The sequence below is a fragment of the Panthera tigris genome, chromosome F2 (genome assembly GCF_018350195.1).
Source record: "Panthera tigris isolate Pti1 chromosome F2, P.tigris_Pti1_mat1.1, whole genome shotgun sequence".
Taxonomy (NCBI): Eukaryota; Metazoa; Chordata; class Mammalia; order Carnivora; family Felidae; genus Panthera; species Panthera tigris.
The window spans coordinates 79,089,740-79,105,685 of record NC_056676.1 but is presented as its reverse complement, the minus strand read 5'-3'; the positions used below and the strand labels follow the sequence as shown (position 1 = coordinate 79,105,685).

The following is a 15,946-nucleotide window of genomic DNA, read 5'->3' as shown; positions in this document are numbered from 1 at the left end:
GCTGGGCACTCATTTTTTTTTTCTGGAAAGAAAGCAGATGAGAGAAAACAAGAAGGCTTACAGAACTTTGATAAAAGACCACACGGATTTGGCCAATTTGGTGTGCGTGGCTATCCCCGTGTGTTTTGGTTTTGTTTGCTCACTTGACTGCACTCCTCAGGATGATTGAACACTAACATTTAGACCCTGGGAGGCCTCAGAGATACTGACCAGACTCTGGGGGGCTGAGGGGAGAGAGCGCCCCACTTACTTTCTGGTTGAGGCACTGCGGTGTTTAGATAGACTCAGACCTTGGCGTGGGAATTTCTCAGGCTCACTTTCAGCTGAGTCAATATTGAATAATTAGCTGGGAGTGCTTGGTTGGCAGGCCTGTATGCTTTCCCTTTGGTGGCTCCACTGACAGCCACCCAGCTAATAATAATCACCAGCTCGTGTGTTGATGTAATCCTCTGCCGGAGTTTTCTTCCTACTCCTACTTTCACCTTCTTTTTCCATTGGAACCTTTTAATAATTTTATGATGCAGGCACTCTTGTCCCCGTTGGGAAAACTGAGGCTCAGAGAAATGAAACGGTTTGCTTAAGACGTTGCAGACATTGTGCTACAGAATTGGTATTCATTCACGACAAGTTTTATGCACTAGAGCTCATCAGACTCGTCATGATGTTTATTTTTTCATTGCGTCAATTAAAAACATTTTAAATTGACACACAGTAAACTTGACTTCTCTGATGTACAGTTTTATGAGTTCTAACTCACAATGACATTTGTATATTCACCACAGTCAGGGTAAAAAACAGTTCTATCACCCCCCAAAAGTTCATTCATTGTGTTACCCGTTATAATCTTACCCTGCCCCACCCCTCAACAGGTGACCACAGATCTGTTCTCCGTCGCTGGGTTTGACTCTCCCAGAATGTTATATAAATGGAATCATGCTGTATTTAAGCTTTTGAAAGTGAGTTTTTTCACTGACTATTGATTTTGAGATCCGTCCCAAGTTGTTGAATATATCAGTAGTTGGATTTTTTTTTTTATTATTGCCAAGGAGGTTTCCGTTGTATAGATGTACTGTAGTTTGTGAGTTCTTGTACCAGTTAAAAGACATTTGGATTGTTTCCAGCTTTTTTTTTTTTTCAAGTTAGTTAACATACACTGTAGTCTTGGCTTCAGGAGTAGAAACCAGTGATTCATCATTGATCTATAACCCCCAGTGCTCATCCCAACAAGTGCCCTCCTTAATGCCCATCACCCATCTAACCCATCCCCCCACCCAACACCCTTCCAGCCACCCTCAGTTTGTTCTCTGTTTTCAAGAGCCTCTTAACGTTTGCCTCCCTCTCTGTTTTTATTTTTTTCCTTCCTCTCCCCTAGGATCACCCATTAAGTTTCTCAAATTCCACATATGAGTAAAATCATGTGATATCTGTCTTTCTCTGACTTATTTAGCTTAGCATAATAACCTCCAGTTCCATCCACATTGTTGTAAATGGCAAGATTTCATTCTATTTCATCACTGAATAGTATTCCATTGTATATGTAAACCACATCTTCTTAATCCATTCATCAGCTGGTGGACATTCAGGCTCTATCCATAATGTGGCTATTATTGACAGCACTGCTCTAAACATTGGATACATGTGCCCCTTCAAATCAGCATTTTTGTATCCCTTGGATAGATTCCTAGGAGCAATTGCTGGGTCATAAGGAAGTTCTATTTTTAATTTCTTGGGGAAACTCCACACTCTTTTCCAGAGTGGCTGCACCAGTTTGCATTCCCACCAAGAATGCAATAGGGCTCCCCTTTCTCTACATCCTCACTAGCATCTGTTGTTTCCTGAGTTGTTAATTTTAGGCATCCTGACCGGTGCAAGGTGGTATCTCTGTGGTTTTGATTTGTATTTCCCTGATGATGAGTGATGTTGAGCATCTTTTCATGTGCCTGTTAGCCCTCTGGATGTCTTCTTTGGAAAAGTATCTATTCGTGACTTTTGCCCACTTCTTCACTGGATTATTGGGTTTTCTTTGGTGTTGAGTTGGATAAATTCTTTATAGATTTCCCTTTATCGGTATGTCACTTACACATACCTTCTCCCATCCTGAAGGGTTGCCTTTAGTTTTTGCTGATTGTTTCTTTTGCTGTGCAGAAGCTTTTTATCTTGATGAGGTCCCAATAGTTCATTTTTGTTTTTGTTTCCCTTGCCTCTGGAGACATGTCGAGTAAGAAGTTGCTGCAGCCGAGGTCAAAGAGGTTGCTGCCTGTTTTCTCCTGTAGGATTTTGATGGTTTCCTGTCTCGCATTTAGGTCTTTCATCCATTTGGAATTTATTTTTGTGTCTGGTGTAAGAAAGTGGTCCAGTTTCCTTCTTCTGCATGTTGTTGTCCAGTTCTCCCAGCACCATTTGCTAAAGAGACTTTTTTCATTGGATTCTCTTTCCTGCTTTTTCAAAGATTAGTTGGCCCTATATTTGTGGGCCCATTTCTGGGTATTGTCCCCAGCTGTTTGTGATTGTGAATAGAGCTGCTATAAATACCTGTGTATAGTGTTTTCATGAATGTAGTATTCGTGGGGATTTTTTTTTCATGGCTTAAAATATGGTCAGTATTCTGGTAAATGTTGCTGAACGCTTGAGAAGTACATGTGCTGTGCTGCTGTTGGGTGGAGTGTTTCTCTTAGTGTCCATCAGATCCAGGTGGTCTGTGGGGTTGTTTGTTCTGTGTCCTTGCTGATTTCATGTCTGATTTGCCGTGCCTTGCTGAGAGTGGGGTGACATCTTCAGCTTGGCGATTTTGTCCATTTCTTCTTTCACTTCTCTTTTTTTCTGTATTTTGAAGCTTCTGTAGCTAGGTGTATTTAGGTTAAGAATTACTATGTGTTCTTGGTATATTAATGCTTTATCATTATATAATGATCCTTCATGTTTTTATTGATTTTTTCTCAAATTTTTATTTAAATTTTAGTTATTACCATACAGTACAATATTGGTTTCAGGAGTAGAGCTCAGTGATTCATCACTTACGTACAACACCCAGTGCTTATCACAAGTGCTCTCCTTAATACCCATCACCCATGTAGCCCATTCCTCACCCACCTCCCTCCATCAACCCTCAGTTTGTTTTCTGTTGTTAAGAGTCTCTCATGATTTGGTTCTCTCTCTCTCTCTCTCTTTTCCCCTTCCTGTATGTTCTTCTGTTAAACTGTACATGAGTAAAATCATATGGTATTTGTCTTTCTCTGACTTACTTAGCATAATACAGTCTAGCTCCATCTATGTCATTGCAAATGGCAAGATTTAATTCTTTTTGATGGCTAATATTCCATTGTGTGTGTGTGTGTACACACACACACACAACACATCTTCTTTATCCATTCAACAGTTGGTGGACAGTTGGGCTCTTTCCATAGTTTAGCTATTGTTGATAATGCTGCTAAAACATCAGGGTGCATGTAACCCTTTGAATCAATATTTTTGTATCATTTGGTTAAATACCTAGTAGTACAATTGCTGGATCATATGGTAGTTCTGCTTTTAACTTTTTGAGGAACCTCCACACTGTTTTACAGAGTGGCTGTACCAATTTGCAATCCCACCAAGGGTCTAAAAGGATTCCCCTTTCTCCACATGCTTGCCAACACCTACTGTTTCTTGTGTTGTTAATTTTGGGCATTCTCATAGGCGTGAGATGATATCATGGTTTTGATTTGTATTTCCCTGATGATGAGTGATGTTGAGCAATTTTTCATGTGCATGTTAGCCATCTGAATGTCTTCTTTGGGAAAATGCCTATTCATGTCTTTTGCCCATTTCTTCACTGGATTGTTTGTTTTTTAGGTGTTGAGTTTGATAGGTTCTTTATAGATTTTTGGATACTAACCCTTTATCTGATATGTCCTTTGTGAATATCTTTTCCCATTCTATAGGCTGCCTTTTAGTTATGTTGATGGTTTCTGTTGCTATGCAGAAGCTTTTTATCTTGATGAGGTTCCAATAGTTCGTGTTTGCTTTGTTTCCCTTGCTTCCGGCAATGGGTCTAGTAAGAAATTGTTCCCGCTGAAGTCAAAGAGGTTTCTGCCTGTGTTCTCCTCTAGGATATAACATTCTTCTTTATCTCTGCTTATTTTCTGCTCTTACATGTACCCCGAAGTGTCTGATACTAATGTAATACTCCAGGGTTGTTGTTTTTTTTAAATGAATGTTTATTTGGTGTATTCTTTTCTATTCTTTTAGGCTATTCTATTTTATTCTTCTAGGCTATTCTTTTAGCCTAGCTATATTGTTCTATTTAAAGTGAGTTTATTCTAAATAACATATAGTTCAATCTTTTTGAGTCTATTCTTACAGTCTCTGTTAATTATAATGTTTAGGTCATTTATATTTAATGTAGTTCTTGATGTATTCCTACGTAGGTTTATCTATACTTTCTTCCAAGGGACTTATTTTTTTTAACATTTAGTTACACATCTATTTGAAATTTATTTTTGTTGATGGTGTGAGGTAGGGATATCATTTCTTGGTGTGTCTGCATCACCATGTGTACCAGCACTAGTTAGTGAATCTTCCCATTAATCAACACTGCCACTTCAGTCATATATCTACTTGTCTTATATTCATGGATCTGTTTGGGGCCTGTTTTTTTCCACTGATGTATTGATATATCACTGCCCCCAGCATCACTGTCCTCATTACTCCAGCTTTATAACAGTTCTTGATATCTGTTTGGCCAGCTCCCTTCCAAACATCGTCCTGACCATTGTTCTGTATGTTACTCGCCCTTTGGTCTTACATATAAATTTTAGAAGCAGTATTTTGAATAGTTTTGACCAAAACTGAAACTCTGTTGGGATTTTATATTGTGTTTCATTGAATTTCTAGAAATTTATAAAGTGGGGATGTATTTTTTTTTAATGTTTATTTTTTTATTTTTTTATTTTTGAGACAGAGAGAGACAGAGCATGAATGGGGGAGGGTCAGAGAGAGGGAGACACAGAATCTGAAACAGGCTCCAGGCTCCAAGTGGTCAGCACAGAGCCCGACGCGGGGCTCAAACTCACGGACCGCGAGATCGTGACCTGAGCCGAAGTCAGCCGCTCAACCGACTGAGCCACCCAGGCGCCCCTTGGGATGTATTTTTAAAAAAGTTAAGTCTTCCCCTCCTTGAACAAAATCCGTTTCTGCATTTATTCATTGTCTTCAATACCAATCCATAAAACTTTAAAACCATTCTTCATGAATGTCCTGCAAACATTTTAAAAAAGATTTATTCCTACGTGCATTGCTATTGTAAATACGCTTTCTTAACACAATGATTTGGTAATCGTTTCTCATTGGCATATATGAAAGTTACTGATTTGTGTGGGTCTGTGTCCTCACCTACTATTCAACAGCCTTTTGAGTGTGGTTTTCCTCATTTTACAAAATGACTAAACGTTTTGTTTTGTAAGCTCACCTCCTCTTTCCCATCCCTCTCCCATCACAAGACTGTGATTTCCATGAAGGTGGAGGTGAATTTTTCTCGTTACTTTCATACAGACTCCCAGTGCCTGAAACAGTGCCTGACACACGGCAGGTACTCAGTGGATGTTTGTATGTGTTAGATGAAGTAACACAATTCCTAACCCTCAGCAGAGGAAACAGTACATACTAACTCAGTTGAGGTGGTTTCACACACACACACACACACACACACACACACACACACACACACACACACACACACACATGGCTGTCTTTGCCTGGAATGTGTGTCTCCTGTCTACATGACAGCATCATCCCCTTCCCAGGCAGATGGGCCAGTTCTTCCAGGAAGTATTCCTGGGTTTCCCTATACTTCATAAAGATGGATCCAGAAAAAAGACAAACTAAAAAAGAAGACAAAACAAAGCAAAGCAAACTGAGATTAAAAGTAGCTATGTGCTTAAATGGATCGTAAAACCTAAGAAAATCATCCAAAGTGATATGGAAAGATACACAGAGTAAAGGACATTATGGTGGGTACAAAATGCTGCTGCAGTTGAGGAAATTAATTTATGAATGATAGAAAGTAAAGGTCTTCCAGTACATCATGACTCCAACACTCCCGGGGAATAGAAACACCATGTCAAGAGGCCCCCACACTCAGTGAGTCAGAGGAAACAGAGGACACACGAGCATGACGGACTGGTGTTCATTCCCGTGCGGTTCTCTAACATTCTGTGAGTGAAAACCACATATATCTGAGTCTTTTCTTCCTGCTCTAAAAAATCACTTCAATTTTCCTCCTCTGATAAATGTTTTACGAATTCCCATTCCTGATGAAAGATTTTGCTGTGATTAAAGATTTCATGAAGTTATGACAAAGGCAGAATAGATCTTCATTCTTGAAAGCTCATTTTTCTGTGAGCGGAGTGAAGACGCCTCTTGTATGCAGCTGTCAGAGCTAATGAATATTTTCCAAGTGCCGTACCTCTGGGGAAAACACTCCCACCCCAGGAACCTAGAATCAACCAACGCGAACCTGCTTCTCTGAAGCCGTGTGGAGCAACGTCTCACAGAAACAGCAGGAACGAGAAAGGTTTACCTTCCTTCCCTGAGAGTACAAGTTTACAAGTGCACATCTTGAAGAGCTGGTATTTCACAGATGCCCCGTAGCCTGGTGATGATGATGGCGGTGCGCATGTGTGTGTGCGCGCGTCCCTGACCAGGTGACTGCACACTTCCCCCCCTCAGATCCCTTCTCTGGAAAGAGCAGACAATGAAGTTTAGAATACTTGACTCCCTCTACCCTGAAAAGCAAAGGATTTTGAGTTGTAAGACTTGGGTGTTGGCCGCCTCACTGGTGTTGGTGGCCGTGCCCTGAGCCTCACTTTCCTTACCTATAAACGGGTCTGGGGAGGACAGCTTCCCAAGGGTGTGGAGGTGAAATGAAGTGCAGGCAGCCCTCACACACGGGATGTTTGCCCTCCCGCCTTCCTGTGCTACCAACAAAGCCTTGAGACATAAACTTGAGAACTTTGATGCCCTTTGGAGGGTCATGTTTTTTTTTTTTTAATGTTTATTTACTTTAGAGAGAGAGACAGTGTGCGCAGGCAAGGGGCAGACACACACACGCACACACACACACACACACACAGAATCCGAAGCAGGCTTCAGGCTCTGAGCTGTCAGCATGGAGCCCGACGCGGGGCTCGAACTCATGAACTAGGAGATCATGACCTGAGCCGAAGTCGGACCCTTGACCGACTGAGCCCCCAGGTGCTGGAGGGTCATGTTTTGAAGACCTACCAAGCTGAAGAAGACCTCAAGCACAGATCTTCTTCTGAGGCCTTTTTTCGTCCTATGAAAAAGTGCTTGCCTCACTCCAGAACCGTTTCTGCCTCTGTTGCTGACATCTGTGTCTGCTCCGGTCGTGGGTACGGCTGTCCCGGTCACATGAGCAAACACTTACTGGCTCTTTGTCGTGTGCCCGCTGTGACACTTGGTATTTAAGACACTGGGCAAGCTTCAGACGAGCTTTCGAGTGTAATGGAAACCTACCAAATGGTGACTGACCCAGACGGCACGCGTGCGGTTGCTGTTTGCGCGTGCAGCTGAGGAGTCTGGCGGGCAGGAGGCGCCGGGGGGCTGGTTTTGCTGCTGCACATGTCCTGGCCTCCCAGAATCCTCCCGGCCCCACTTGCATCCACAGCTTCCACGCCTCCCAGTGGGTGCTGGACTGCTCAGCATCCTGTTCCTGTCGAGGCAGGTGGGGCGTGGGAATGGGGAGGCTGAAGAGGGGACCACCTTCTCTTGTTGGGGGGGCCGGGCCGTCTTAGCTGGGAGAGAAGGTCTCCTGTCCTCACTGGCTAACACCGTGGCTCCTGGACTTCTGCTGTGGCGGGGGCACTGGGATTTGAGCGTTGTTACCTTCTGGACTAGAGAGAACAGGGCTGCTGGTGTCAGGAGTGTGGGGGAGAGTAAGGAAGGTGCAGTTTGTGTGAGGCTCCCAGTAGGTGTGCACACACCCCCCCCCCCCCCCCCCCCCCCGCGATGTGGTTCTCCACGTGCCAGCGCCCCGCACCTCGCTGGGCCCCAGCGGGAGCCCCGCAGGCCCGGCAACGGGGTCGCGACGTGCACGCGCCGTTCGTTGACAGGCACTGTGTGTGCACCAAGCGCTTTGCCAGCCGCTGTCTTACTTCTGCGTCCGGTGTTCGAGGCCTCACACGCACGAGGCTTGGAGAACTCCGGTTACCGTCCCAGGGCCATTTCATTTGTAAAGGGCGCGCTGCGTTACAGGCGTGTGTCCCCGGGGCCAGGGAGGATCTGATGCCCAAACCTGTTTTGCAGAGTGAGCCTCTGTAACCCTTCATGCCGGGGCTCGTGACAGTTTGATCCGTTGCTCCTCTGATATCCTCAAGAAACGGGAGGTCTTTGGGGAGGAGAAAAGGCCAAGTAGCTCTCCTCTCTGGCTCCCAGAAGGTCCTCAACTTTCCCTTGTCTTCCACACAGTACCCGCCAGTGCCACCTGCTCCTAGACATCTTCAACTCCACGGAGCATGAGGTGATGGTCAGCGCCCGCGGCAACGAGGAGCTCATCCTGCACGCCGGCGAGTGTCAGCGGTGAGTGTCCCCGCGTCCTGCCTCTCCCTGCTTCCGTCACCTCACTCGGAAGCACCTTGAGATAACCCTCCCTCTGAGCCCCCAGAGGATAGACGGGCTTGTCTGTCTGTCTCTCCGTGCAAGGTTCAGTGAAAGAACCCGAAGTGGCTTCGAATTGGAGGCAGGTGTCGAGTCCAGGTAAAGCCACGGAGTGTCTGTCGAAGGAAGCAGTGGCACGTGCTTCCGGGAGCCGCATCTCGGGAGACGCTGTGGCGCCTGGGCCTGCGTTGACTGGCAAATTCTCGAAGCTGTGTCTGGGAATAGTTGATGTTGATTGCGGGGCCTGCATCGGTAGTACCGGGAAGTCCCTTGGAAGAATTCCGCAAAAAGGCCAGGCTCGGACCTGCGGGAGGGGTGTGGTGCCACCCACTCCCAGTCCCCAGATGGCAAAGACGGGGCTCCACCGAGCTGTGGACGTGCCCTGGTCCAGCAGGAGCAGAGTTGGAAGTGAGCGCTGACCTGAGCAAACCAGGGCCCCCAGGGCGTGTCCCGAGGCAGGTGGACTTGAGGAGGAAGCTCTTCTGCCTGGGGAGACCCTTCCCCAGGCCAGCCCCCTGCCCGCGGGGCCTCTGCTCACGTCGGCACCTGTGTCTCCAAGCCCAGCTCGTATGGTATAGACGGAATTATAGCTGGGATGAGATGGAAATGGAATGCAATTTTTATGTTTAATTGCAAAATACTTTCCACAGAAAGAAAATAATTTGGAAACCGGCACACGCATGTCCCAGATTTAAGCACTCGGTTATATTGGCCCCAGATCTCTGTCTCTTCCTATCTTTCTTCCTCACTCCTTCACTTCATCATTCTTTCTCTGTCAGTCTTGTCTGTGTCTTCCTCTTTGTTTAGGGAAATAAAATGTTTAAAAAAAAACTGACATGAACACAGTCGGTGGGGGAATTATAATTTCCAGCCACACCACTCCACGTTCATCAGAGCGCTTAAACACACGGACGGTGCTGGATGCTGGCGAGGATGTGAAGCAGCCGGAACTCACCCGCCTCGGTGGGGGGATGAGCTGGTGCGACCACTTTCAGGAGGGTTTGCGGTTTCTTAGAAAACTAAACGTACACCTACCCTGTGCCCAGCAGTTCCAAAGCCAGTAATTTATTCAAGAAAAATGTAAATGTTTATTCACAAAAAGACTTACACAAGAATGTTCGTAGCCAAGAGATAGAGCCCAGATGTCCATTACAGGAAAGTGGATAAGCAAAGGGTGGCATTTCTCCTGCAAGTGGGGGAACGCTCAGCAACCAGACCTGACACATTCCCAATACGCAGCCAGCAGGGTGAATCCCAGGAGCACAGCACTGAGGGAGGGGGGTCTCCCCGAGGAAGGCAGGCGCCGTGGGATTCCATTCGCCCGAAATCCCAGAGCGAGCAAACTGGTGCACTGTGGAAAAAGCCGCACGTCGGTTGCCTCTGCAGAGGCTGGGCTGGGGGTCGAGCAGGAAGGGGCACAGGTGTTTTCTGGGGGGTCTTGTTGCACAACTTGATTTTTGGGTGTGGGCCACACACGGGTTCGCATTTGTTAAAATTCAGCACCTGTGCACTTAAGACTGGCGCGTTCCGTTGTAAGTCAACTTCACCTCGCAAGAAAAACCGTGCACATGTTGGGCTCTAGCTGCAGATCGGCTGTGGAGGGCTGTGGAGGGCCGCCCGCCGTCAGCAGCATCTCCGGAAGGTCTGAGAAGGACTGATGATGGGCAAAGGGGCTGGTCGTGGAGAGAGGAGCTGGAAAGCACATGGGGTGAACTGTCGACGGTGGGCTCTTCCAAGGGCCTTATGGGATGTTCGCGGGAGATTTCTTTCAGCGTTACGGTTGACATTTTTCATAAGCAAATGCTGGAAAAAATTGAGTGCCGGAGTAGCTCAGCCCTCCTCCCTGGACTGCCATCTTCATTCCTCCGTCCCTCCTCGGTGGGAAATTGCTGTCTTGGAGGCGGTGGAATCATTCATACCATGTTTTGCTACTTTTATTGTATTTATATCTACAACCAAACATTACTTCCAGAGTTTTTTATGACAAGCGGTTCTATATCACATATGTCTTTTTAAAAATGCATCTTTTTATAACTTTAAATCAGCATTCCGCTTCGGAGCTAAGTATAAATCTGCTTCTCTCCTTTCAACTGGTATTTATATTTCATTGCACGAATACGCCACTTTGTCTGCGTCCACGCTAATCCACTCTGAGGCTGCTCCAAAGTATTGCTGTTTCGTGTGATGATTGCTGATGACGCACACGGATGCAGGGTCAGGCTCTGGGGTCCCCGTTGCGGGACAGTTTAGGCTGATAGTTGGAGGCCTGAGGTCCAGTGACTTGGGGCCTTCGTGGCCTGCCTTTGAGAGGAGCCCGGAACACTCCCCCTGGAGGTGTCTGTCCGGTCCCCTGCAGAGGACTTGCCGTGTGGGGATGGCTGTGCGGGGGCTCACATGCTGCACCTGCACACAGGTCGCGGCTGAGTGCGCCTGGCGCCTGGTGCAGGACCGGCTGCTTTGTAGGGCGCCGGCGCATCCTGGGGTCGACACCCCCGGCAGCTGCCTGGGCCCAGTGTTGTGCTCCAGATTGTGGAGGACGCTGTCTGCTCTCTGCTCTCTGCCTTGTCTTTGTCTGGATGTTTGGATGCGGTCTGAGGCCCCAGGGGACGTAAATCTGGCCAGTCTTCTGACACCGACGTGAAACCTGTTGTTAAAAATTAGAAACTGTTAAGCCCGTTCTCTCCTGGATCGTTCTCACGGATGGAAGGCTGAATGATGTTAGCAGTCCCATTCGCAGATAATCACAAATTAGTCTTGTGCTTCAGGCTTGCTCGTTATCGAGCCTTGTGCTTAAATTCTCATTTCTCAATGCTCCTAGCTCACACGTTCTCTATTCATTCATAAAATATTCACCCAATAAGCATTGGTGCTTCGAGAACCTGCTCTGTGGCACCTGCCTCGGGCTCCGGGAGTGCCGGCATAAACAGGGGCCCCTCCCAGCGGGAGCAGGTGCGAGGTGCAGGCGATGAGCGTCCCCTGCAGCCAGCCAGGCACCTCTACCTTCCCTGCCCAACGGGGCATCTTGCTGGCCCGGGTGCGAGTGGCGAGCCGCTGGTCTGGGAGCTCCTGTTTGCCTCTGGTCCCACCGTCCCCACTAACCAGTGTTGAGTGCCAGGGAGCTCGGTGTTTGTGGGCCGCAGGGAGGTGCTTCCTTTCTGCTTTCCGAGCCTCCCTGGCCTTCCCCGGACCACATCAGACACACCCTCTACCCCTGCGGCGGGCATCGCAGTTCTTGGGTTCTCACAGAGCAGTTCTGGTGGAGGGAGCAGGTACGGTGGAGCCTCGCAGCACCTGGCCGACCTTGGCTGGGACGCCGTCCCTGTGTATCCAGGCTGTGTCCTCGGGGTCCCGTCTCTTCCCGGAGTCCTGAGCTCAGCCAGTGTCCTGCCTCTTCCCTCCCCCCATGAGGAACCATCCCCACCGTACCTCATGCTTTGCCCAGGGCGGAAGAAGGAGGCTCCTCTGCGGTCAAGCTCCCACGTGGGGTTGGGCTCTGCCCGCAGGTGAGGGCGCAGTGGTTCTCGGACTCCACGTTAATCCCTCTGCCCGTAGGTGATGTTCCCACGGCCACCCCGGAGGTGGGCGGACGGACAGCGCATTGCGCTAGAGGTGGCACAGCCTAGTCTTAAATGGCCAGGGCGCCGGGTTCGTGTGGCGTTGTTACCGCCCTGCCCGGAGCCCGGGCATCCCTGGGTCAACAGGCATTTGACTTTCTCTTAAGGGTGGCCTGTCCTCCAGGAGGGGGACCCCTCCACCGGATTGAGGTGCTCGCCTCTGCTCCCCGCCAGTAGAAGAGGTGACCTCATTCTACCCAGTACCGGAAGCGTATGTCCTCAGGAGCACGAAGGAGCAACGTGCTTCCAGGTGGAAGAAACCATGGAAGGCACAGTTACTGGGCCTGTGTGTTGGGAGTTAGGCACTCGTGTCCTCAAGGTCGCTCGACGGAGGCGTTGTCTGCATTTTATAGATAAGTGAAGAGTCCAGTGTTGACAATCACTCGGTGGGCCTCTCATTTATCTGGCTCACGGCTGTCCTTGCAGTGGTGACCGAAGGTTGAGAGAGGTTCTGTTCCTCTCCCCTTGTGCTCTGTGTGTGACCAGCCCTGTGAGGTCCCCTATCAAGTGTAAAGGCCGGCAGAAGGCCGGGAAGATGGAGAAGCTGCTCGGATTTTGGCTTCCAAGGTGTTCATGAATTCATTTCACAGATACTCCCAGAGTGTTGGGCTGGTGGCGGGCCTGGCCAGCAGGTGAGACGGTGAGAGAAGGTGGCACCGCCCCGCCCTCTGTTTTGGTGTGGAATCGAGGCATACCATCAGGCAGTCGGCATGCACAGTGAGGGGAGGTGAAAGCATGCAGTCAGAAACCTGGCCCAGACAGGATGAGGGGCGGCTGGGAAGGCTTCCTGGAGGAAGGGGTGCCGATGTGGAGCAGAACAGCGGAGTAGGAGTGAGCTCGGGCTGCCGTACAAGTGCAGGCACGGCGTGCTCTCGGGAATACTGTGAGAGAGCTCTTGATGGATGAAACGCTCGTGTGCTTAGCTTAGAAACACCACTCTTGTGACCATGTGTCTTAGAGATATCTTCCCCATCTTTCAGCTTAAAATAGAGCATTTCAGCAAATGGATGTAGAAAGAGCCACCTCCCTTTCCTGAACTCTCCTTTGGAGGGTCCTCTGGAAATCAGTGACTCCTCGCTCACCTTATGAGTGTCTGGGGCGTGGCCGGTGCATCAGTCCTGTAATCAGGGACCGCGAGTTAAGTTCACTTTTGCCAAACGTTAATCGTGACGCTTGGCCCGTAGGGATTGCATTTCCTGGGGCTCCCCGCCATCAGTGGTCGCCTTCACAACCTTGTCCCCCTGCCTTAGCTGGGTGCCCGCAGCAACGCCATATTTAGCCGAGGGCTGTGTACCGCAGACACCCCTTTTGTCAGGCCGTGGCGTCTCCATACCTCACAGCAGCTCCGGTGAGAGCGCTACGCACGTTTGCTTCTGCACAAGACTGAGGCCACGCCTGGCCAAGGCGGGCGGAAGTCAGGTGCCCCCGGAGCCAAGTCCGCCTGTTGGCCACGGTGCCTGTCTGCGGGGGCCGTCTGCAGTTTCCGGGGCCGTGTCCCCCGGAGTTGGGCATCCCTCCTGTCTGATGGCAGATGACAACTAGAAACAGTAGAGAGCTTTCACCGTGAAACAGCATAAACTTTCTTAAGAAAATACGATGCTGCCAGCAGCAAATTTACTGGAGAATTGAGATGGTAATTAATGTGTTTTTTTGCTTAATTGTCAAACCATTAAAATTAAATTTCGTGACCACCCTCACTTATGTACGCATCTCTTTAAAACTCTGGTAATAGGATGTTCCGTGCCTCAGGCTGTCCCACGCTGTCCCCTGCCCCACGCGGAGGCCCTGCCTGTGTAGCAGCATGTCCAGATGGGGCCTCCCTGGGAGGACCCATTGCTGGCTGGCGGTGAGCGGTCTGCCCTGTCGCAGGCACGCTAGAGTGGCCTTCCTGCCACAGGGCAGGAGGGGCTCCCAGAGCACGCTGCGCCCCGGTGCTCCGAAGCCTCGCCTGGACACTGTTCCGGTGGCAGAGACGGCCAGGTGCCCCCCCCGCCGAACCCCACATCTCCTGCTAATCTGTGAGCGGGCTCCAGCTGCGGCCCAGGGCTGCGTCCGCGCTGCGGGCCGTCTCTGGTTCAGCTCTTGTCCTGCCTCTTGAGGGGTCTCAGACAAGCCTCTTCCCTCCCCTGGGTTTTCATTCTTCCTTGGTCACAGGAGAGAAGACGTTGGCCACGGGAATGAATGAGTGGACGTAGGGGGACAGCAAGTGCTGCTGTGCCAGCGCCTATGTGAGTCAGTCACACCGCTGCTCGCCTTCCGGGGTCTCCTCCCACCTTGCCGTCCCCCTCACTGTCACCGTCCCTTCTTAGCAGACGACAAGTCCAGCTGAGAGAGGTGACCAGCAAGGGGCCCTTCCTCCCCAGTTCTTGCGGTTGTGATCTCATGAAAGTCTTCACAGGCGCTTAGAGGCAGGGAAGGTGCTGGCAGAGTGAGGCCCCCCAGCACATGCGTCCCCCCATCCCCAGACACCCACACCACCCTCGGGAGCACATGCGCCCCTCATCCCCAGACACCCACACCACCCTCGGGAGCACATGCGTCCCCTCATCCCCAGAGAGCCACAGCACCCCCCAGGGGCACATGGGTCCCCCCCCCCCATCCCCAGGCACCTACACCCCACCCTGGGCACCTGCGCCCCCCCACCCCCAACACCCACACTCTCCCACCGTGCACATGTGTCCCCCCCCACTCCCAGACACCCATACCCCCCATCCCCCCGGAGCACTTGCATTCCCCCCATCCCCAGGCACCCACATCCCCCACCCTGGGCACCTGTAGCCACTGAGCGCCTGCCCCTGGAAGCGGGTGACCGTGAGCTCTGCGTGGTCCTACCTGCTGTCGTGTAGCAGGTTCTTGTGTACCCCAGCCTAGAACAGCCCAAGCCCAAACACTGGGTCCACCGCTCAACTGCCTGTAACCTTATTTTTCCTCTTCACTTTCTTCAGATGCTCTGAGGACCTTTGTGAGTCCCGCAGGGCATACCTCGTTGTGTGGGCCCGAGTTCGTGCTGGGGGCTCCTCACTCATGTTTGTAACTGCTGCTTGCCTCCTGGCCAGGGCAGCATACCCTGCCCCTTGCGGTGGACGAGCCTGTGCCCTTGACCTGGGCGGTCTCTCCTGACACATTCTGAGTGGAGGGCTTTGGGGACTTGCTTGAAAACTGGAAAGAATCTGGGAGAGTCCATTAGAAACAGCTTCAGAAAGCATCTTGATGTGTTCTTGTCTTTCAGCTGACTTATGGGGAAACTGAGGCTCAAGTCTATCCAGCAGGCCCTGGGTAGAGTGATGTTAGAACCCAGGGTGTTAAATTCTCCGTCCAGGGAGGCTTCCACCACCCGGCTCTGCCTCAGGTTGCTCAGGAGGAGCCCCTGACGGTTAATGGGCAGCGAGGAGAAATGCTGGAGTCCAGCCTGGAGCAGGTGGGCTACAGAGTTGGCCCCTTGGAAGCCTTCTGCTGACTCAGGTGATGGGCCAGGTGCTTTTGGTGAGAGAAGCGAAAGATGACTGGTTGGTTCCGTACGCCACGCGGCTTTCTCTTCCTGAAAAGTCTCAGATGCGGGGCCTCCGCTGGGCTTTGTGCCGCGTTGTTCCTGACGGGGGTCTTCCCTCCGGTGCGGGACGCGGCCCCTGGCCTGGGGCCGCCCCGAGCCCGCGTCCAGGCTTAGCCGCTGGCTCCCTCCG

The 15,946-nt window shown here is 50.2% G+C and overlaps 1 protein-coding gene across 3 annotated transcripts in view; it reads left to right on the top strand.

Annotated features, from left to right (window-relative positions):
* The window catches only part of TRAPPC9 (trafficking protein particle complex subunit 9), a 578,179-nt gene that overhangs the window by 382,708 nt on the left and 179,525 nt on the right, over positions 1-15,946 (top strand). For 2 of the 3 annotated variants that reach the window (XM_042973222.1, XM_042973221.1), the window contains one exon: positions 8,464-8,574. In XM_042973222.1, the coding sequence (XP_042829156.1) occupies positions 8,464-8,574 (111 nt within the window). Of the gene's footprint in view, positions 1-8,463; positions 8,575-8,697; positions 9,619-15,946 lie in introns of those variants that run through there. The other variant, XM_042973223.1, reaches the window with a different exon arrangement.